The sequence below is a fragment of the Onychostruthus taczanowskii genome, unplaced genomic scaffold, assembly GCF_017590055.1.
Source record: "Onychostruthus taczanowskii isolate IOZ18803 unplaced genomic scaffold, ASM1759005v1 scaffold16, whole genome shotgun sequence".
NCBI lineage: Eukaryota > Metazoa > Chordata > Aves > Passeriformes > Passeridae > Onychostruthus > Onychostruthus taczanowskii.
The window spans coordinates 6,515,453-6,540,592 of NW_024498795.1; the positions used below are offsets into that span (position 1 = coordinate 6,515,453).

The 25,140-nt window shown below is 38.3% G+C and overlaps 1 protein-coding gene across 1 annotated transcript; it reads right to left on the reverse strand.

The window, feature by feature from the left end:
- Positions 1–1,384: 1,384 nt before the first annotated feature.
- RAB12 (RAB12, member RAS oncogene family) lies at positions 1,385–25,137 on the reverse strand. The gene is made up of 6 exons (XM_041399212.1): positions 24,723–25,137; positions 13,195–13,255; positions 5,403–5,541; positions 4,807–4,896; positions 3,782–3,886; positions 1,385–3,510 (listed from the first exon to the last, which is right to left on the reverse strand). The coding sequence occupies exons 1-6, from the start codon at positions 24,964–24,966 to the stop codon at positions 3,397–3,399; spliced, it is 753 nt and encodes a 250-aa protein (XP_041255146.1). The 5' UTR covers positions 24,967–25,137; the 3' UTR covers positions 1,385–3,396.
- Positions 25,138–25,140: the final 3 nt, after the last annotated feature.

Genomic DNA, 25,140 nt, shown 5'->3' on the forward strand with positions numbered 1-25,140 from the left:
GAGCCTCAGGGGGATCTTACTGTTCTCTAAAACGACCTGAAAGGAGGCTATAGCCAGGTGGGATCAGTCACTTCTCCCAAGTAACAAGTGACAGAAAAGGAGGAAATGGCCTCAAGTTGTGCTTAGGAGGTTTAATTTGGGTATTTTAACTTCCAGTCCTTTCCCCCCCACCTTCTTCTCATCCTTCTTCAAACAGAAGTACCAAATCTTGACTTTAGTTGTGTATCTCTGCTCTGAAGGAGCAGAGAAATCTAGTGAAAGGTAGATTTGACTGTCACTATTTCTCTAGCACAGATAGGACAACAGAGCATAATTCAAGACGTCCTGGTAAGACAGTGATTTCAGTTTTTTCTGTGTTGTGACTATTAGACATGAAATAAATTTCTGCTGTTCCTTTTTTCTGCTCACTTGTGAAAAAATTACCAGTTAACCCACTGGCTGAATGTCCATTACAGTCAGGTTAAAAAGTTTAGGGACACAGTCAAATATTGTTTGAGTCTCCCAACAGATACGAATTTTAGTTTTGGTAAAAGACACAGTGCTAACTGGACGTAATACAGTATCAGGAATTTACTGTATTAAATCCTTCTCAGTGGCAAGCTACCCTTCAGTGACCACAATTTATCTAATAATTTCAATATTTCATTATTTCTCTGATTCAAGAAAGTCAAGAACCCTCCACTATTTCAGAGTAGCTGACACTCCTGTGACTTATGTTTGCCACGCTCACACATTTATTTTGACCATCATGAAGAACCTGCCAGGGACTAAACGACCTCACAGCACCTCATGAGTTTAGTGTAACAAGCTTTTTGGGCTCAATGTTAGAAGGAAACTATCCCCACACACTCCCTGAAGAGTGGGAACAGCCCCCCTCTAACCAGGGCTTCTAAAGAACAGTGATGTGCAAACACGGTTGTGTCAGTGCTCATCTTCCCTTTTTTCCATCCTGTGATCCTTCATGGTTGTGGAGACCATTCAAACAGTCCATCAGATGCTAACATAGGTTGGGCTGACTGCTGAACTTCCATGAGACAAGGAAGCAGCAAGAATAACTTTTTTTCCCTCCTCCCCTCTTCCCATATCCCACCACTAATGCCTGCTGAGTGGAGCAAGTGCATAAATAAACTGGTTTTGATTAATATAAAAGCTGTAGAGATAAAATCAGGAGACAAAACCCTCTTCATAGTATTCATAGTATAATGGATGGAAAGCAAACAGGTTTCCTGAAAATGTTATGATTTCCAATGAAAAATAAAACACATTCAAGCAGTCAAATAAATATGTCCTTCTTAAATGCAATAGTTTTTAATTTTTGGTACAAGAGACTGAGATCCCAATCTGCCTATATACAAACAGCACAGAATTACAAAAAGAAAGTTTATCTAAGTCAAATTTCTTAATTTTTATTAAATTCAAAAACTGCAGGAAAAAAAATCACAAGTTTCTAAGTACAAATAAAAACAAATCAGCTAAAATAAAACTGTTGTCAAGTTAAAACCCACTTTTCATAATTATCCCTTCCTTGCTATTGCCCACAGTATCATCTGAACTCCTAGAAATGCTTTAGAAATTCATTTTATCTTACCAATAGGATAGTAAACTGTAAGTTTACTATTTAAAAAAAGCTAACTGTTTAGGCACAAGGTGGCAGAAGACATAAGCACAAATATCAACCATGCTTTCCTTAATTTTTCAGTAGAAATCCAGGTGTGCTACAGGCCTGCACGGCATTGAATTCAGAATGTCAGAGCTTATTCAGTGAAATAAGGGCTTTTTTTTGTGTGTGTGTGCGTGTGTTAACAGTTTGTTGTGTCTTTTCTTCTCCCACAAAACAGAGAGAATCTGTTTACATCAGTGGTATACTTTAGTGTTCAGTGCCAGTTCTGGCTAGAAGAGTGGCAAAGGTGACGAAATGGGTTCCAGCACCAGAGAATGCGAAGTAGAGAAGCTGTAGTGTGACAAAGACTGGTTCATACTTGTGTTGTCAGTGTAACTAATAGTCTGGCGACCACCTGCTAAGACAGCATGACAAGCAGTCACATGCTATTTGAAGATATCAGCTGGGCCAGGTCATCAGCTGCTCTCCCAACAGAGCAGCGACCAAGGTGAACAACTAATGTCTGCTGCTCTTCCCACTACACCTAAAGAACTGTCAAACAGAAAACTAAATCATAACAAAATTAACACAAGTGTTGTTCCATATTCCAGATATTACCTTTTACCCATCACTTGACACTTGCCATTCTAATAACAGGTGCAGTTCCACTGTCATTCATAAATACAAAATTTTATTTGCACTTCATTAGTTTAGAAAGACCACAACGTTTTTCAATACCACAACATTCAGGACACACCAAGTTATTCAAATATGTATCTACTGATTTACCACAGCTAAACTAAACAGTGCATTTAATAAAAGATATACCAAAGATATAATTCACAAGTTCATTTTCAGACAAAATCCTAACACAGTATTTGCTTGATGGGAATAATTTCCACCATTAGGAAAGAAAATAATTTTACCTTAGGTTCCCTTCCCCCATCCCTACAGATGTCCAGACAAAAATACACATAAATATTCCTTAACACAGGAAAATGTATCATCTAAATTTTTTTTTTTCTCAAGAATTTGTCTAGGACAGCAGCATTGCTTTTTTATACCTTCTTTTAGAGCTTGATATATCTCCATTCTTTTATTGAAACTTAATGATTCTTGTAACCAAATTTATGTTTATGCAGAAAATTATGTATGCTTTTTCAAAGTGCAATCTTAGATCTGCACCAGGTGTCATGTCTTGGTACACAAAGAAAGGGTGCAGCATTAAACAAAATAAATAAAAGACTGCCAGAAATTAAACTTAGCTTTTCAATAAATCCAGTCAGCAGAGGATGCTACAGCCAAAAATGTTGTCACTACATTAAAAGGAAACATAATGCTGATTATGGAAGCTTTGTACATAAAGTCCTCTGTTTTTAAAAAATTTGTCTTTAAAATAGTTAGCAAAGCACCATATACTTATCTTCATACCAGAAGAGCTTCTGCCTGCCTGTTTATAATAACAAAGAACTATTACAACATTTATGTCAAGAATAGGTATAGATTTAATTTCTCCTCCTCCTCAAATGGATGTGTGGCAAACCCCCACCGACTGTACAGTATTTATAACACTGGGGCAATGAATGAAACATCATTGTGAGGGAGAGGGGTAATAATTAAATGTTATAGTTGAATCCTACATAGGATTGCATATTTGCATATTTACAAGTTAGTGTGTAGCTCTGACTCGAATAACAAAGTGCAACGAGAAACTGCCAAATGATTGTAGTGCAGAGTAGTACAGATACTTTCTTTACCCTCCTGCTCATATTTTTCACTCTGGAGAAAGTAAAAAGTCAACAGCAACGGACATGTGGCCTTGGAGGAGGCAGTTCTGGTGGGATTTCTGGCTCTGGTTGCAGGGACAGGATACTGTTGGACAACTCATTTCTTATAACATCCAGTGGCATCTTAAAGAAAAGAAAAATCACCTGTAAACAGTCATCTGCATAGAAAGAACTCATTCCAAGGGTTCACTGACAGCCAAAGCCTCAATTTAAGGGTCTTTTGGGTCTTATTAGTGAAATGCAGTGGTCAGCAGTCTGTGAACTGCATCATGCCCACTATGTATTGTCCAAAATTTTCACCTGACAATTTGCACTTGCTCTCTGCATATGCAGTCATTATCTAAACATTGACCATTTGTGTGACCAGAGGAGTATCACCACCTGAGTATTTTACCTTTTTCAGAATGTCATCAACAAGTTTTAGAAATATTTCATCCACATTAAAATTATCCTTGGCACTTGCTTCACAGAACCGCATCCCAGTTATTTGCTGTGCAAACTGATGGGAGAGAAAATAAAATAACTCCATGAAGATATGTGCAAACAGCGACACATAGCAAATATATCCTCCTCATAAAACCTTTAAAAAAATCCCAAACATGCAACTTTCCCCAAATCTGAGATGGAATTCAATTAATAATCCCGAATCTGCATGGTAGAGAAAATATTGCAACATATAGTTAATTTTTGCTTAAAATAGGTTTATTGGAAAAGTACTCTGCATTTTTCTGGACTTAATTCATGTATTCAGTTGACACGTAGTGCTGCAGACTGCCAAAAAGGAAGAACTCAGAACAGCTAATCTCAACTTTATTATTCAAAATGTAGAAAAGGGAAGTACAGATGCAAGACCTGCAGAAGTTTGGAATAAGCCTTCACTTCCAAATGTTTGTGTACACCCATACTGACACAATTCTGGTCAAGACAGTGCTGAGTATATCACACTACAGCAAACATACTCTCTTGCCAGCTTCCTTAGCACTTTTGGGGTTGCCAAAGAACAAAAGTTACATGAAAACAAAGGTGAGCCAATAATCAAAGCAGGGCTGTTGCCTGCCAAAAATAGTACAGAGAAGCAAACATCTGAAAGAAGGCCCACTAAGGTTTCCTGACTAGAGGTCTCCATTTGTGCTTCAAGTCCTCACTATGTCCCCTTTCAGAGGCCAAAAAGGAGTATCCCCTACACTACTGGTCCAGTGTAAGCTGACTTGTAGCTTACACTTTCTTTAGACCTAAGACACACTACTCCAGCAGGAACACTTAAAACTGCACATTACATACAAATAAACACCACATGGATTTTGAGAGACCACCACCAGTGGTCTCAATATGCTCCCTGCATCCAACAGTCTGAACAAGAGTAGCCACAGACCATCAGCAGCAATGCCACAACAGCTTTGCCTCTAGACCTGTCCTTACCTTCTCTCCCTGCTGCCGAGAAATCTCTCGATCAACTTCACAGTCCAGTTTATTTCCAACTAGTAGAAGCTCTGCATCTTCTGAAGCATACTGCAATTAAAACATTTCTAATCAACCAAACCTAGAAACATAAGATTTTGTAATGCAAACACAATACAAAAAAAAGGGCAATTCCACTACCACACTGACATAGTTTATAGGTAAATGTTCTTCCCTAACATTATTTCTAATATTTTCATTTTTAAATTCCATTTTAAAAACATGATTTGAAGCTAGCTGCTCTATTTTATCTAAGAATGAACACAATGGCCTTATTTCACAGACAGGAAACAAACCTCCCTCCCCCCACTGCAAAGGTAAATGAGCAATGTTACAGATTTTCACTGACACTTCTAACTGGGACAATTCTAGTTCAAGAAAGCAGGAATGGACAACCATTTTGCAAGTAAAACACATCAATGTTAAATCCTGGCTAAAAGTAATCAGTGCAAAGTATCTGACAGTAGTTTATTAATCCTAAACACATGCTGTAAAGTTGAGAGGAAAAAAACCCTTGTTAAAAAAAAACATGTAAAAAGAAAATACTTAAGGCATACCTTATCAATCATTTTCATCCATTTTGGTAAATCGTCAAATGTTTCCTTCTTGGTGATATCATACACCAAAATAATTCCCTTGGCACTTCTGTAATAAGCTGAGGTAATGCTGTTGAATCTCTCCTGACCTGCTGTGTCCCTAAGAAGCAGCAGCAAACAGTGGCACAAATATTTCACCAATTTGCAAAGTACAGAATAACTTTGTTTACATTTTAATAATAACACTCCCACATTCATTAGAGACACTACATTTCCTTCCATATGTGTGAATTTCAGAAAAAAAAATGGAGCAGTACTTTCAATCGTAAAACATTTTCATATTAAAACTATTTATCCCATACTAACTTCACCAAGAAAGGCCACCAAACATTTCTACATGTGTCTGAGAGTGAAGCTATCCAATGAAAATGTACCAGGAGATAAAGCTGGTTTTGTGTTATTGGGGTTTGTTGTGTGTTTTGTGGACTTTTGGTTGGGTTTTTTTTAACAGCCCTGAAAAAAATGAAAAGATAAAGAAAAAAATGGCTACATGCTTATTAAACACATCCACACACCCAATTACAAAATGAACAATGCACTGCTCAGTATCATTTGAGTTTTCAGACTCTTTTTGGATCAACCACAGCAATTCAGCCACGGTTCTAAAACTACTGCAAAACCTACTGGCACACAAGTGAATGACAAGAGTGAGCAATCACTAAGCAGTACAACTTTTGCACTAGAGACCTGGCTTTCACACTTACATCTACTTATCTGAGGTGTGCAAGTAACATTTCCATGCTCACTGTCAGCACTGTAGGTATTTCAGACAGGGTGCATTCACACTGGAGAATATTTTCCAGCAACTACACTAAGTCACCCATACTAGCTATGGCTTCTGTTCCAAAGTAGATGAGACAGAAGAGCTGCTTTTTACTGAACCATGAAAACTTTTGAACTGCTTTTAATCACATCACCAAGCCTGCCTAGGGAGGATTTTTGGCAGTTATACTAAAAAAATAGCTGGTGCATATCCTAAGTCTTAAAATGTGACTGGCATCTCAATTGGAAAGTAGGTTATATGGTGCTCCGAAGTGATCAAGCATTTGCTGCTTGAGTGCAGCCCCCAAAGTCAATGGATAACTTTGAAATTGCACGGTTAGAACAAGTCCAAAGATGGATCAAAATTAAGAGTAGAGGGAGGAAGATTGTGTGCATGCATGTCGGGACTCAAAACTGCAAAATGAATCCTCTTTAACAGTCACATTTTAGACAAAAGGAGGAGGAGAATGAATTTGGGAATGAGATTAACAATGGAGACCTGAAACACTTGTTGCAAAAAAAAAAAAAAAAAAAAAAAAAAAGTCATGTTCACAAAATGCCACATTGATTGTCCTGAAGATTTATCCCCTTTAAGGTTCTATGCACAAGCAGTAGAATAGACTACCACAAACCTATCTTACTCTGCATAAAATCTTTAGGAATTTCAAGCAATTTTCAAAGCAAAGTATTTAACTTGCCCCTGAAATTGCCACAAGTGTACTTGATAGCAACAATACTTGCTAGTGATTTTACAAACTAAAGCAGAGTCTATAGAAAAAGATTTGCAACCTCTGCTTCATAGCCTGTGGGAAAATAATGACTTATACTTCACTGCAAGCCAATGACACTGTAACACAGGGCAGAGAAGAACAAATTCCTATTGCGTCCATTTTTGTTTTATTTTTATTCAAATCCCACTCTCAGAACTTCAGAATTATATTCATATAAACCTCTGGGACCCTACAGAAAATGAAAACAGGTAGTCTGTTTCAATAAGGTCAAGCACCAGTAGTACTGCAGACCAGTTTTAGATGGTTAATTGGTCGTTTTCTTTTCACTAATGAGGCATTTTTTTGTAAAGCAATACAAGTTCTGGCAGCTGAAATTATATATATATAATATTACTCAGAGCAAGTAACTCCACATTCTTTTCCATTACTTCTTTGTTATGGTCAGATTCATTTTTTGCAAGGTCCTTTGGATGTTCAGTCTGTTAAAAAACTAGTAATTTTAGTATGAACCGTTGATTTTCCACATATGGATAACATTGCTCTAGTGCTTAAGAACAGAACTCTCAGAATTACGACCTCACAGAGCAGCCCGTGTCTTCTGTTGCTAATCCAGCCTACTGATGAAGTGTATTAGGGGTGTGGGACCTTAAATTCCATCATTCTGAGCACAAATGGCAGGTGGAAGGGCAAATCTCATGTGGGAGAGTACATCAATTCTATCTTTGTTCAGAGTAGTGGGAAAACCTGCTTTTTGGTTTTGTTTGGCAGATTGTTTTGCTGACCAGCCTTTTCCCTTTTTTCTGTGCCCTGAGTGGAAAACAGAAACAAAGAGGGTATTTCAGAGTCACCTGTCTGTGCCTTCAGGTGAGTGCTAAGGACCTTTAGCAACTCCATCACGGGGTACCAGACCACTGAGTACATACACTATAAAAACACTCATGTTCCACTACCCTCCCTGAAGGGTAAGTAGGCCATGAAGAGAACTATGCAACATTACAAAACTCTCCCACTCCAGCTATCTCCAACCCCACATTTCCCCAGCCCTGCTGAGTGCTCTGTCTCCAAGTCCACCTGGTACTATCAGCTTCTCCTCTCTCCACAACACCCTCAGGCTCTTGAAAAGTTTACAGCATTCCTAGGCTGCTGCACCCTGTGCTCCTGGCTGTTTGGGACACACCACATGCTGTGGCCATTTCAGAACACCCACGGACAGCCTGGCTGCCCACTACCTACAATAAATGGCCAGATGACCACTGATTGTCACCCGGTCATGCCAATTCCAGTGGATTATGGCTGACTTTCTTTGCCTTGCTTGAAAGTCACAGACTCCCCCACAATTCACCTCTCCTCCCGCAGCAGGTGGAAATGAAACCAGTCAGCAGGTGTCTGATTGTGAGCATGACATTCTAACCCTTATTTCCTTTGAAAAGTGGAAGAAAATAAGCTGAATTTCCTGTCACTAACATTATCCTTGCGTTGTATTAGTCTTCAAAATATAAGGTGAAAGTTGGAAAACTATTTCTGCAGTAAGTAAGTTTAAAATGCAACCCCAGGCTACCTAAGTAAACTGCAGTTTGAGTATCACGTTGATCTTCAGCATGGAAAATCTTGTCTTCTACTAGGTGCCATCATATTTTTCATGAAAATGTGCAGCAAATTCTTCCAGTGCTGAGGAGAAAATGACCACCCCTAATGCAGAGCTAACATTAAAAGCACGTACAACTTCAAATACCTTCTTCTAATGCGCAGGGCTGGAGCATTATTCTTGCTATACTCTATTTTCACGGACAAACTGCACTCCTGCAGTTGGAGTATTTTAGTAAGGATAGCTACTGATGCACTAGTGGAAAACTGGAACAAGAGATGACCACTGTTTAACACTCATGACTTTCATGAGTGATACTAAGTGCTACTAGTTCTTTATTTGCTCTGGTCAAAATCAACACAATAGTAGAAGTTCAATTTAATTCCAACTAAATTAAACTCCAGAAGTTCAAATAAGTTATTACAATTTAAACAAGCACTTGGCATAACTGACAAAAAAAAACATCAGATAATTTTTCTTTTTAACACTAAAAGCAGTTTTCTTCTGTTGATTTTTTTCCAAGAAAGTTTTCTAAATGAAAAGCATTGGTCTTTCTAATCTGTAATCAGAAACTACAGTGTATAACTCCTCAACCAGCTATAATCTGCAACCAGAGAATCCAACGGCTTGTCTGTTTTTTGCTTCCCAAACAGAAACTAGACATCACTTCAAAAATACAAACATACAACAAACAAAAGCAAATTAAAAAATCACACAAAGCCCATTTTCAAGTGGTGACTTGTTATGTTCTATGGCAGACTGCATAAAACACAATACAAATACAGTTAATTAAAATATCTTTGGATAATTTCTCTTTTACATAAATGTTCTCTGTGTCTATCCAAACGAGTTGAAACAAACACATGGACAGACTTAAAACTCTCTTTGGCTCAATAGTTCAATTTATTTGTTATGAGTGGCGGTGTAAAGTGGCAATAGAAGTGAAAATATTTTGAAACTTACATCAAAACTTAACACTAACACTTTCACATGCTCTATGCTTCTATGGAACCTACAGGCAGTATTTTAAAAAATACTTTAAGGTAATTTTAGAGGTTAATTCTACTTGTCAAACAGATTTTTTTTTTCATCTCATAAACCATAAATATATTTAAGATCTTTTATTGTATAAATAATTTATTTCAGAGGTACTGAACCAAAGAAACAACATTCTTATATACTCTAGAACAGGTACTTCCCAAGACAACTGTCTCTTAGAAAACAGAGCAGGCAGAATGTGAATTTTTAATGAGAACGCAGCAGTTTAAAACACCTTCAGAAGCAAACGAAGCTTGTTTTGCTCCCAGGTCGCTGGCTACCTTGAGCATTAAACCTGTAGAGGTATCAGAGCGCTCTCTTGGCTATCCAGGGAGGAACTGGGTGCAGTGGCAGGGCAGCACTGCTTCCCACAGCCAGCTCCTTCCTCTCAGAGGGGAAGCTGGAAGTGGCTGTGTCAGCTGCTTGTGTCAGCGACTGCCCAGATTACTCAGCTCAGAGGGCACAGTCAGACACCTTCCTGTCCTGCTTCAAAGCATCAATGAGGGGTTCCTATTATTTGATCCAGTTTTCCAGCTTGGAAGAAGCGCTGATTCACAGATGCTTGGATTTACCTGGACACTTACACTATCCAGTAGTTCTGGTTATTCTACCTCATGACTTGAGCTGCATGCAGGTATTACTTCTCACAGGACACAGGAGCTTGTGTCAGCCTAGAACTGCAAGGCAGAAGCTGATTTACTGTATCCTAACACTTTTGGCAACCCAAGGGGCACTACTAACTGTTCCAGGTGGCACAGAAAAGGTGAATACTACTCTGTGTCCTCAGTGAAGCTCTATCCTTGCATAATCTAAGGAGTAGAAGATAGTTTCCTGACTGGAAGTTGGGGAAATAGGGGAAGCAGGAACCAGACAGGAAGCTAGAGGTGAGAGCAGACTCAGGGCACAGTTCCCCATTATGAAAGGAACACAGGAGACAAGTCCTTTTGTATTCTACTCTCCTAAAAGCAGCAGGTGTGAATGCTGCTTTCAAAAGGATGCCTTGCACACCTAATCGCTTGAAATAGTCAACATTGTTTTAATGTATCTTTTGATAATCTCAAGTAGTAGAGCTTTGTGGAAAATACTCCACTGATAGTAGTTAGAAGAGAGACAGGTCAAGTGACCATAAAAATACCAAAGTAAACTTTTTGAAAACCATTCTTGTTTGACTCCAGAAGTAGAATCATGAGATTCCTAAAAAAAATAAGCAAAATTTCATGCTTTGAAATGTAACTTTAGCCATTTTAAGAAAACAGGTAAGTGTAAACTTCAGAAATTATTTGTTCACTGAACAAAACAGGTCTTTTTGTAGTAAAGTTACTGCAATCAATGCACATAACACTACCAGGAACTATGAGGCAGCCTAAATTCTGTCACTGTGTAGGTATGAAAGGAGAGTGACTTATGATCAGCCATGCAATTGAAGTCTGCATTTCTAAACTTCCAAGTGTTTGACTGCCTTCCTCTTCAATCCAGCAACTGGAGGTGCAAGAAGGAGCTGAGGGAGCTGGGGGTGTTCAGCCTGGAGGAGGCTCAGGGGAGACCTTGTCACTCTCTACAACTCCCTGACAGTTGTCTGTAGCCAGCTGGGGGTTGGTCTCTTCTCCCAAGTAACAGGGAACAGGACAAGAGGAAACAGCCTCGAGTTCCACTAGGGGAGGTTTAGATTGGCTATTAGAAATAAAAATCTCTTCACCAAAAGTATTTTCAAGCACTGGAACAGGCTGCCCAGGGCAGTGTTTGTGTCACCTTAACAGACATGCCGACATGACCCTTGGGGACAGGGTTTAGTGGCGGACTTAGGACCACTGGGTTCATGGTTGGACTCATTGATCTTAAGGGTCTTTTTAAATCTAAATGATTCTGTGATAATAAGAGTTTATAGGTAGGCCCAACAACACACACAACAGAATTCAGAATCAATTAGCAAAAGTCATGCTTATCTAAATGCTTTTCTAAAAAACCTGGAAGCATGCCAAGGCAGTTTTAAAGTTTAAAAACAACATTTTAACAGCCACCATTGGAGAGAAAGTGACACTCAGGAGCAGGATGATAAATTTATGTTCATGAATTTTATCATATTTTAAAATATTATCTCTTTACACTGTGTTTTCCTTGCCACTTTAGTAAGGCTTCCCATAGGAGTAATTATCACATCTTAACAACCTATCAGCTTTTAAATTCAATTTTTAAAGTGCCCTATATTCTACTAGCATATTCTCAATATGTGGAAAATAATGGTTTAAACAACTCTTTTCCAAAAATTTTCACTCCTATAATATATTTATTCAACATAAGAAATTTTTTCATAAGCTTAGTACATTTCACAGTAAGAATTCATATTAGGTATACATTAGCATCTCCAGATCAGATTTTTTTGTTACCTCTGTCAGCTCCAGCAGACCCTGGCTAACAATTGCTGGCTCAACTGCCAGTCTTGTGGTCATACGTTTCCAAACAGGGACAGATGAATGAAGACATGCCACTAACATTCAAGTGTTAGGTGACGGATGAGACCAAAGATGAAGCAGCAGTTAACTCAGAGGGAAGCAAGACAGACACATGGTGTGACAGACAGAATTGATGGTGACCTGCCAAGAGGAGTTAGTAAACTGAATTCACTGCATCCATGTAGTTAAGAATGAATAACTACAGAATATCCCAAAAGTGTAATAAAAAGAGTATTTAGAGCTTTCCTCCCCCTCTATGGATTGTTAGCAGCTTAAACAGTTTAACTACAATGCTAATTATGCATCACACACTGTTAATAAACCAAAGCTAAGCTTCTACATAGTAGTATGTAAGATTAATGTATAGAACACAGCTGGTTTATTCTCTCATAATTATGTTTATGTATTGTACTACTCTGCAAAACAAAGGAGTGTTTGTTTATCTCAATAATTTCTAAACAAAAAAAGTAGCATTAATCACTACCATGGAGAACCACTACCAGAAATCATGTAGCCTACTGCAGAAAGGAAGAGTTTAGCTCAGACACTGAGCTTTCTGTAGTAGGACACCAGTACCAGTAAAGGTATAGTCTTATTTGCATGGGATTGCTTTATTTTTCCATGCTGTTTAGAGTGGATATGATTTACTTCAGTCTTGAAAGCCTTTCACTTTGAAGTTATTTAAAAACAGTGTCAAAGAAACAGCACTCCCTATACCAAGTTTCAGAAAAACAGTTTAGAAAATACTTCACAGTTGCTTTATAATTGCAGTTACAATGAAGGTCAGTTTTAATCAGTCCAGAAAAATAAAGAAAACAAAATATACTTTCTCTAGTGTCTATTTAACACAGTCAACTTTTGTTGTTTGTAGAACTCCTGTTTCTTATGTAGGTGATGTCACTCTTCCAGGAAAAGGGGCTCAAGGCCTCTGTGATGCATTAATATTTCAGTAATTACATTCATGCCCTACTTCTAACTTTATCTCTCCTTCTCCTCCTTTTACCCTCACAAAAATCTAAGAGCTATTTGCTTTGGTTTAAGTCTTGTGGGGATGGAGGAGAGAAGTAATAGGGTAAGAGCTAAACCAGCTTATAACAGTTAATAGTAGTATTAGACAAGCATATATTAATTCATGCTAGAACATAAAAATTAAAACATACTGCTGGTTGCACGTTTGTTTTACTTACCAGATTTGTAATCTAATTTTCTTTCCTCTTAGCTCTACTGTTTTGATTTTAAAATCAACACCTATAAATAAAATACAGTAAACAGAAAAGGAGGAATAAGAAGCAAAAGTAATGAGGGTGCAATTATTATTTTTTGATACTTTTTTTAGATCAACTTGTAACAGTCTGAACAAGCAGAAGGGTTTGCACCACTACAGTCAACTCAGGAACATCATGGGGATTTGACAACCACTATACAGCCTGTGAGCCATCCAATTTGGCAGCACCACAACATAAATCTTCCGCTTAGTGCAAAATTTCCAGCAGCAGGTAAACCCAACACAACAGTAAAACAACAGGCACAGTATGATTGTTTCAAGGACAAGCCTGTTCTACTTCCAGCTGGCACAGACGCCCTGGAGGCATGGAGCAGAACCAATCCCTCCACATCAGTTTTGCTGTTTGTGAAGCAGGAACAATATAGGTTTGGCTTCCAGGATGGATGCATAGTATCTGTAAAGTGCTTTAGTAAAGTGCTGGAATTGAGGTTGGCTTATGGAGAAGTTTGTCAAGACTGTAATTTTTAAGTCCTGCAAATTAGAAAACTTCTTATATTCAAAGAGGGTATTTGACTTTTAAAATTTATTTTATACCTGTATGGTACTTTTATTCATCATCTCAAAACTCCAGACACATTTTGAATGCACGCTAAATATCAAAGATAGAACCATGAAGACTCTGTTAAACAGAAAGATTTAACTTTTATAAAAAAATAATGCTGGCTAGCAACACATAAGACATACTGTGGTCAAACAATACCTAGACACAAAAGATTAACACCTTAACTACAAAAATGTATCAGGGAATAAATGTCCTAGAATATGATAGATTTGTAGATTGTGACCCTGTTCATTTTAGGATACATTTGTAAGACGATTTTTGCTTCAGTTCATCCTTCTACACATCATCCCTCCCAACAGCTAAAATCAAAAAGGGAGAAATAAAAAGACATGAGAACATGGTTCAGACCCATACACTTAAAACTCACACAGAAGTGTACAAGCATAATGTGTTGGAAACACTTTTGCCGCTTCAAATACAATTATAAACTAAGAACAGGGATGAAACTGAAGAGAGGAAAAATAGTTTTTATTTTCTCTAACAAAAACGACACATTTTCCCAAAGACTACCCTTGGTAAAAGCTGAGTGTCCCTGCTGATATTAAGAACTGAGACTGAATTTAAACTTCGACAGAAGGGACTGAACTTGGCCATTATGTCCATATTTTTAGTTTGCAGAGCAGGTGGACATTTTTCAGCCAGATTAAATAAATGGAAGGATCACTGACCTTCATTCTCCTAAACAAATATCCCCTCTAACAGCCTGCAGTTGCACATTGCATATTGATAAAAGTAATGGCCATCACACCATGACATTTGTCCTCATTCTCCATGTCCTTAATAGTTTCTAGCACACTTAATCACCAATTCTTGGAGAGATATTCAGGACATGATGCATGTATTTCAGTTACAAACACACATGTCTTTCAAACCCCAGGAGTCAATGTGTTAAAAAGTCAAAACTTGGTCAAAACCAAGTAGTCATATGAAAATTGATAAAATATTAAAATTATTAAAATTTAAAAGAATTTATTAATCCTAACTTCAAGAAATCTTTTTGTACAATTCTGAAAAGACAATTCTGTCTTAGTGCAAAAGCAGAAGAGAAATGATCCAGCTATGTTCTAGTCTCCAAAGTGTGTGAAATGAGAATTATTGTAATTCTATTCTAATAATATTTTTTTTTAAAAGAAACACATCCATTTCTACTGTTATAAGCCTTTTCTCTATATAAATGCATTTTAACTATAAAATGCAATTGTCTTAATAGTCATAGGTTTGTCTACAAGGTAGAACTTTACTTAATTAAGTGTAATTGCTTGCCTCAAACCAATCCTGTCCTCAAGGAAGTCTGAATATAACTGCCCAGACATCTCAATCCCAATTCCCAATCCTGCTATTCTGTCATACAGAACATAATACATGATTTGCCATTCATTTGATGTTGAAAAAAGTCTAAATCATCTCTGATCCCAAGGTGAGTGTTAAAACGACCACAGGGATTTCATGTAAGTTTCAATAACTACAAAATGAAAATATTTTTATAGAAGTGGTTTATACAAACCACTGCTGTCTTATACAAAAAACAACAACAAAAAAAAAAAGCAAAAAGCTTTTGCTATATTTCAAAAAATGAAAATAACTATGGAGAGAAAAATCCAACTGTTGTAATAAACCATGTTTTCAACATGGGACCTCCTGGGACTACAAGGCCCAATATATGAATAAAACGAAGTAGAAAAAAGACTACATATTAAAGAGATGGTTTCAAAATCAGCATTCTTAGTTTAAAGGCAGATCCTTTAATTAATCACCTTAAAAGTCATACCATGAAATATTTCCCTACTGGGAAATTTTGCAAGGAATAATACAAACAAGTAACAGTTTTGGAAAAGCAGACAGGATCTTCTATAGAATTGTTTGAATCATTTAACACTTAAGTCAGACAGAGTGCCAGAACTCTGCAAAGGTTGCTCAATTACTTTTTATAATTAGTTATGCTCTGCAAGCATCAACACAATACCAAAAGCTTCATGTCTGCCAATACTGAAGGAAAAAATCTGGCAGCTTTCCTTTTGCACACGAAGAAACAAATTCCTAAGCCTGTCAGGTTTCATTACCCTGTTTTGCCATAGACTGCCAACGCCAGTGCTTCAAGTTTACATACAAATTAGTAATTCAATTAAAACAACACAATAATTTGTTTTCTACTTTAATTTCAAATATTGCATTGAGTTAAGAAAAAGTTCAATGAAAGAAATTATTTAGCTCGACACATGTTAATGGAAATACCTAAATGAAAAGTTTTGCTATCCATACAATTACTCTGGCATGGTTTTATATATAGTTCAATAAAATAGAAGAATCAACAATTACTGTTGACAACTGCATTAAATCTGAATAATATATCTTATAAAAAGAAACGATTTTAAAAAGTTCTCTTTAGCTGCTACAATACCAGCAAACTATCAGTGGCTTGCATGCTACCTAGCTTGAATTTAAAGACTGCTGGGCTAATTGTCAGTGAATAAAAAATATACACATGCCAGGAAATCTGACAAGTGCATGTGCTTATGAACATACTGAAGCATGCCATTTGCCAGGTCACAGTGATGTAAGGGGAACCAAAAGGCTTATTACAATCTCCCCTCCCATTAAAAAGTCAGCCTTCTGTCTATATATCAGGCTTGCATGGACAACAGGCAATCAGTAATATTCCAAAATTATTGCTCTCAGACAACAAGTAAATCCAAATCACCATCTCTCTTTTTATGGATTTTACAGATTAAAATTGTATGTGTTTTGGATGTCACATTTTGACTCTCATTTTTTGCTGGAAAGGCTTTTTTCATGAGTCCAAACAAACATCCTACAAAAAACTGATGAAAAAGGCACAAAAATACAGATCTCAGCCTCTGGATTGGGTTTCTGATTTTGCATTTATTTAAGCGTTTGAAGGTATATTAACTGAGCTTGCCCTACAACTTAAAACTGCAAAGGAGCATTTCTGCTCTCCCCACAGGCTAGACACATGTAAAACAAGGCATTAAGGACAGCAACACTAACCTGGTATGTGTAACATAAGTTAAGGATTTTCAACATTTTATTTAATGTGCACCATCGCTGTTAGTAGCACATTCACTTTGGATGAAAAATTTTCTTTGTGCAAAGAACATCTGTAACACCATGGGCTCAGCTGAAGCTATGCTTCCTCCAGGAAAAACGAAGGGCTACCAGGACAGAAGGGTTTAAAAGTATATTAAACACACAGCCAAACAACCTGTCTGCACTCTTTTCAAAACTAAACAGCCTTAAAAGAAAGGGAAAAGAGACTCAAAATAGAAGCACACTAATGAAATTCTAGATAAGGGCAAGTCACTGAGGATGACATCTCTTGTCAATGAACCAAACTTGAGACTGTTTCAAACTTGAGACTGAAATCCTACAAAAATGAAGCCTAGCCCAGAATTGACTACATTACATTAATTTCTCACACCAAACAGAACTAGAGATTATCTGCCAAAGCACAAACTGAAATACACACAACTGGGTGCAGCCTTTCTCTTTAAAGTGAAAAGTATTTGTATAGAAATAAAATAGTAAAGAAACTTCTTACTATGCATTTTATATTTAAATTTGCAATCTTTAATTTCCCTTCATAAGAGACAGAAAAAGAAAGTGGAAACAGTTGTGCTTAATGCACACAGTGTGACCTTTCAGTGGACAAGATTTTCTGGTGACAAAGTTAATGGAAGAGCTGGGAAAACAGATGTAAATAGAGCACAAAAAAAACCCCTCTAACTAAAATCAATGCCAATGGATTCAATTTTCAGAGGCCTATTAGTGATTTGCATCAAAGTAATTCAATCAGTGAAAGATAATCAGACCATGCTTAAAGAAACACAATCAGTTTAAAAATTCAGAGGTTATATACCAATTAACCCTTAAAACAGACATATAATTTGAAGACTATGACAGATTATTGAATCTGGACATCTGACACCATTATGCAAAACAGTTTTCTTGCTTATGCTGCATTGGATAACTGAGATCCACATGAGTTTTGAGGTAAAAACCGTATGTATTACAAAACATCCTGGTTTGTAACTAAAAAAAACACTTACACCTATCCCAAAACTGTCAAAGTCAATGAAAAGATGCTCAAGAGCATGCCTTCTGATTTCTATCATCCTGCTTGAGGTGGGGGAAGCAAGCAACAACAAAAGGTACATAGGGAGGACAGGAAAAGGTTACAGAAACTGTTACCAGGAAAAAAAACCCAAAACCATTTTGTCTTATTTTAATCGAGCTCTAGGTCAAGCAGTTAGTTTTTAAACCACACCAAAGTGGAAATGCCTCTTTCAAAATTCATATTACAAATTAAAACATTTAAAAGAAGAGATTTGTAATCATTTAGTGCTAAGGCAGATACAAGTATGTTTGGGGATTATTTTAGAAGCAGGTAAAGTACGTTGTCCATAGAGCTTCAAGCACGTAATTCTAGAACGATTAACATGCAGACATTTGAGACTGCTTGCCTAAAATAAAAACGTACCCATACCTCAACTGGCAACTGGGCTACACACTAGAATGAAACAGATATCAATTTTCTTTTTTTTCTGTGTAATATACGTGGAGTGAGTAAATGCTGAAGGTGTAGTCAATTGATTTTTTTTTTCTGAATGTCAAATATACAGCTTCTATAACATTTCAGATGCATGGTACTTCCCAATTCAGTAAGAAAGGAGGAAATTATAATTTCTTTACTTTCTTGTGGACAATAAAATCATAGGGCCTTCGAGAAAACCTACGCTTTTGATATTATTTAGGATACTAAGTTCAAAGCATGTACCAAAACGCTGTCGAACAGAATGAGGTGGAAGAGGAAATTGGAAGGAGTAAGTCTCTCTGTGGCTTCATGAACAAGATTTATTTTCAAACTTCTGATTATAAAGCAGAAGAACACTGAGATACTGGTCAACGACTACCTGGCCTGAAGGGAAAACTGAATGGAAAAAGAAAGTTTATTTCATGAGCAACACTACCCAGATTTTTAGAAGGTGGAACCTATAAGCATTTTGTTTTGGGTATCAAGTTTTCCTCTCCTTGGCATATCAGCAGAAATAAGCAGTAAAAGTGTTGCTAACCAACTTCCAGAAGTCCCTTAGAATCATATGGCCTAATTTTCTTTTTTTTTCTTTGCTAATGACACGCTCAGCTGTTCACAGCAGCGACTGAGTCTGACAGCTGCATTCCAGTCTCCTTGCAAACCTAGCTCCCCATTTGACATCATTCAAGTGGCCTCTTCACTCTGCCTGTTGTTTTATTTGTGTATTCTCATATATGTCCTGGCTAGGGACTACAAGGCTATCTGACAGTCCTGTAGTGTTGATATAACCCAGTGCCTGAATATTTCTGTCAGCTGATGTTAACATCTAGTTTACAAACAAAAAAAAAAACAAAGTTCAACTTCAAATTTACTCTCTCTTGTAACCTCTTGTTAACTAAAAACTCCATACCTCCACAAAACCCTATTCCTAAACCCTAATAATTTATATTATCTACCTACCTTTTCCTGTTTTAAATTACAGTTTTGTTCACTTATGAGGATTCAAATGACTATGCATGGCAAACTATTGCTGACTATAGCAAATGCTGCAAAATACACTTAGCTGGCACATCTGGGGCACACAACGACTGGCCAGGTGTTTTCACTTGCTGGAGTCTCTATGTTGTCCATTACAAGTGACTACACTGCTCCTAAAGGTAAAAGGCAGCTTCCAGGGGACACAGGCCTCTGTCATAATTTGCACCTCCAAAGACAAACAAGGAGGTTCATATATGCTCCCTAATTATTTTAAGGTTTTCTGTGAGACAAAACTGTTTTTCTCTGCGAGTTTCCAGCCTCCTGCTCCTCTCTGTTTATAGTTTGGCAAGAAACTGCAGCACACCATTAACAAGGTATTGGTATGGTTTATTTACACTATACTGCACTAGTGAAAAAGCCAGTACATAAAACCAGATGTATTAACATACTGGATATGCAAAAGTAAGAACAGTCAATTCTCACAAAATTACTTATTCCTCATCAAAACTTCCTTCCTTATTTTATATAAATTTCTCACGTTAAGAGCTATTTCTTGATTACAGCAAGAACATCTTACTGTTACTCTGTCATGATGGGATAAACTAAGAAACATCTATTTTTCCTCTTTCTCCCCTCTCCCCACACCAAGTAAGGTTTCAGTGACATCTTACTGAAGGGGGGGAAAAATGTTTAAAGAAAAATTAAAATTAATTATACTTGTGAGAAAGCCCACAAGCACACACAAGTGTATCAAAGAAAGGAGTGTTCTTTTAGTTGACTCACAATGATTTTCTGAAAATTTTTATAGGTTGTTCTTCATCTCAGATTGCATAAAACTACTAAATTTATTTTTAAGACACATTTTTGATTTACTGAAAAAAACAATAAAATTATTAGTAAGCCACATACTATGTTTAGAGTGTCTGTGAGAATACAGATTAGATAACTAAAAAGATAGAGGAGTAACTTAGTGCACAGTTCTGAAAAATGACAGATACTTTCCAAGTGAAAAAATCATTATGTTATAAAACAAGCTTATGGGAATGAAACCGAACATTTATGTTGTTAGACCCTATTTTTAAGGATAAAGAGAGTGAAGACAGGTTTGAATTGTGACAGCAACCCCAAACATATGTATACATATACATAAAAAGGCATATACGTATATATTTGTATACCATATATAGATGTCTATATATTAAAGACAGAAGTTGCCTTACTTAAGAGCACTCTGATAGAAGACAAAGCTAAAGTTTTCACTATTGCTATTGTTTATTTGATGGACACTAGAAATTTTGCACAGACATGGGCATTTAAAAAATAAATAATAGGAAAAATACCACTTGGAAGGAAAAGCTATGGACCTCTGTAAATCTCAGGAGTTTCCAACTTCCATACCATTTCACATGAAGGTGAAACAAGGTCAAAGAGCATTTCTGTGAAGTCAAAGGAGTCTTGCATCACAATGCATTTACATGCCACTGATCTGGATCCCTCAGGCCCAGAAGGTCACTAATTTCCCATCTTGATACACAACCCTTCCCATTACGAACTCCACTATTATTCTGCTTGTAAACAAGGACAGAAGGAAGCTTTAAGTGTTTACTACATGTGATACTTTGCTTTCCTATGAACAGCTGCTAAACCAGCCAGCAATGCACAAGGCACATAAACTGCACTGGCATTATCAAGGGCAAGGCCTCTTTCCTGGGATGATTTTAGACCTGGTGGAAAAGAGCTGAAAGATAAGACGAGGTCTCAAGAGACTTCACATACTGTGCCAGCATGTAAAAGAAAAGGTGAGGAGCCCAACTTGATCTGAGGGACCAGGACAATCAGCATCCTAAGAGGTGAGTCAGTGCAGGGCCTCACCTTTGGGAGAGCAGGAACCTCAGGTTGAGAGAATAACACCAAGAGCAAAGTGTAATGTCTGCAGAAAAATTAGATTGACAGGAAATACTGCTGAGTACAGGAATTCTGTAGATCTGTCATGGAAGAAAAACAGCAGGGAGACTGGGAATGAACTAAGAATTGGTGGATTAGAACCATGAGACTGAGCAGCAGCTGGACAGATGCTGGGAAGAGAACAGAGGACATTGAATATTTAATAAAGGGACTCTGATGAAAAAGAGTCCCTTTAAAAATATTTTTATTAATATATAAATTTAACATCACAACTATGGAGATCTGAATGAAGACGTATTTCTTTTAGGATAAGAACTAGTTGAGGTGGGATAAAGGGGTGGAAGAAGCAGAGGCAAACACTGTTTCCTCTCCCCCATGCTTGAATCTTCTAACACATGTGGCAATGAGTATTTATCCACTACCCTTGGAAAGATCATTCTTCTTCACACCATATTTGGTGCTTTTTATTTTTTTTAAATTCTCAGTTCTGGAAAACCTTCAAGTAATAGCTTTGGATTCTGTTCCTGTGTGAATAATGCAGGCAACAAATACTAAATGAAGATCAAATTTTACTTAAAAAAAAAGAAGTGTAGATTTATGTTTGTTGACAAAGCCAATATTACCCCTGAACAAGTTATTATCCCATTACAGAAAAACAGTGGATTTAACACTGGCATGGAGAGAGTAATTTTACCTTTTTCAAAAATCAGTAAATATTTGAGCATATTGGGTATTCTCAGTGATATGTAAATAGCAGATTTAAGGAGACACAATATTCCATGCAACTAATATAATGCCCAAAATAAATACATCAAAAGAATTTTAGATCAACAGCACATTGTGTGCTGTTATGAATAATGTGCTGAAATCTGCCAAGCTATTTTTGAACACTTTCAAAGAAGTTCTGTATCTGAGCAGAGACTGAAGACACGTTGATGTGTTTTCATTACAGATTTTTCTTTACCAACCTGGCAACGCAGTCTTCTTAAAGCAGCATTTAAATACTGTATCTTTCTCAATTGAATCCACACCTTCTCCTTTCTGCAGAAATAATCCACTTTTCATTAACATGGCACTATTGTCAGCACTTAGGGGCAGAAGACAGAAAAGGTCTTTGGACATTTGCGGTTCTGCCACTCTCGGAGGAAGTCCTCTGAGTAGCCTCTGCTTTCATACAAAATCTTAAGGTGATAAATGTTTTTCTTTGGTCCTATACATCTACAGGTTTTAGTATAAAAGCATGAAAGTAAGGCTGAGACCATTAATACCAAGATAAGGAAGTAAATATGTATTCCAGCATTCCATTTTAAATACAGCTTTGCTAATGTAAGGTACATACTACAAAATGCAGTTTTTTGGTTGGTTACATGGCCTTTTCAAATTTAATCTCAAGGTACCTTCAGTTTATGTAACTGGATCAGTCACAGCATTTTCACTGATGTCTCAAAACACACTCTCCACTTGCAAATTCTTGAAAACCACTGCAGTTAAGTGGTGACAAAGGAAGAGCTTTATGATTTCAACTGTGTATTAGAGGCTGAACTCAGATTGTTTTGGAGTGTGGGTTATTTTTAATCTATATGAAATGTAAACAGCAGAGGTTACTTTTTCTTACTTTATAGTGCAAAAAAAATCAGAGTACATGTTGACTGTGAAAAGCTCCTTCATTTAGCAGCCAAAAGATCTGGGGGAATCTCAACAGCTCTCAAGTTTAGTCTGAGGACCTTGAAAGAATGCCATTACTATCAAGTCCTTCTACATGTATTTTGGCACAAGCTGATTTCCCTATGCTGCTTTATGTTGGCACATTTTGTACAACAAACATTACGTAACCTTCTGTCTAGCAGCATATCACTACTTATTTCCTGTTTCTTCCCTAAAATAAGGAAGCTTCTCTGCTTAAATCACTGTCTCAGTTATTTAGGAAATCAGTATTGTTGAAAAGGCACCAGCCTGGAAGTCTGGACCGGGGTCTAGACCACCTCCCCTGACTTCCCAAGATTCACAGCAGGAAACTAACCCCAGTTACAGAGAGCAGCCCAGACCTGACGGAACCCTTAACATGGGTCAACCTAAACAAACCGCAGGAGAGTTAACATCAAGGTTAACATGGAGAATTTATAAAGAATACGTTCCTCTATTAATTGTACTTTAGGTGTACCATAAACTCAATCAATCTGTTCATCCAGACAAGCCATCAACATTTCTTCATTACAACACATCTCTTGAGTACTAATGCCTCTGAAACTGTCTTTATAACTTCTACAAGGTTAAGTTGCCAACTTCAAACTAAAAAACTTATCAACATAACAGTGCTAATCTGCAGTACAAGATCTGGATTCTTAGCTTAGGAAAGAATTAAATAACTGGTAAAACATACATTAAAACAAAAGTATGAGTAACTGTGCATCATTTCATTTACAGGAAGATAATTTCGGATACTAATAACTCAGCTTCTAAAAGGCAATACAATCACTTTTCATCAGATGCCTAAATTCCCTCACATTCCAAGCTGCAATTAAGCTAAGCATACATATTTTCCAGTGACACAGACTTTAACAACCACCTTGCTGCAATACTCAAGAGTTCAACTCCAAGGACAGCACTCTAATAACAACGCAGAATAACTACCTTGTTTTCCCCCCTTTATATACCTGTGTATTAAAAACCAGCAGGTATTAAATTACCTCCGAGACGCGCAGAAATGACTAAATCATGAATAAGGCAGGACACTACAGAACTAGGAGCTTGCTCTCTAGTTAGCTGCATAAAGAGCAAAACACGCAATGCTCTCAAGAAACAAAACATTAACCTCGGATCTAACATCACTGGGGGGGTTCTTCACGAAGCCATAGCAGCCATCTGGAGTTCATCTGACTGCGGTCTGGAAGAGTACTTGAATAATACATTGGAAGAGTACACAAAATACACACTGCAACTTTTCAGCTCCTGAAATACTTCTGTCTCCTTTCACGCAACCTCTAAGACTTAAGCACAAAATCCTGCTTTGCCAACCATGCCCAATTTTTTCTTTAAACTGTCCGCCGTTAGCAAGGCTGAAACAGGAGAGCCCACCAGCTTCTCAAAACTCGCAAAGGTAACTAGGACATCCATGATCTTTCCAAGAAGAGCTGTTGAAGTCTGGCACCAACCATGCCCCTGAGCCTCCCGCGGCCGAGGAACCCATCCGGGGACCCCGAACCCGGCTGCCCCGGGCAGGAAGCGGACAGGGACCACGGCGCGCCCGGGAGCAGGGCAAGGTCTGGGAGGGAATGTCTGGCAGGCGGGGAGCGGGCCCGCACTCGGGAAAAGGCGGGACAGGGGCCGGGGAAGGGCGGCCGCCGCACCGAGCCCCGCGCTCCCACAGCCGGGCCCCGCGAACGGCGGGGGGAGGAGCGCCCCCTCCCCCGGGACGGGACGGGACGCGCTCCCTTACCCACGGTGGACTTGCAGGCCTCGCAGAAGGTGTCGTCGGTGAATCGCTCCATAAGGCTGGTCTTGCCCACCCCCCGCGACCCGATGATGATCACCTGCAGCTTGAAGTCGGCCGGGCGCGGCGGCTGCTTCCTGCGGCGGGACTGCCCACCCGAGAGCGCCGGCGACCCCGCCGCCGAGCCCGCCCCGAGGTCCAGCCCGCCGCCCCCCGCCCTGCGCTGCGGCAGCCCCGAGCCCGGCTCCATCAGCGATGCATGCGGCGGCGCCGCGCACCCTCCCCGCCCTCCCCGCCACCGGCGCCGACCACTGCGAGGCACGGGGAGGAGGGGGCAGCGAGGACGAGACGCGGCCGCCGCCCGGCCCTGCCCGAGGGGAACGGGAACAGCCACAGGAACGGGAACTGCGCCGCCGCCGGGAGC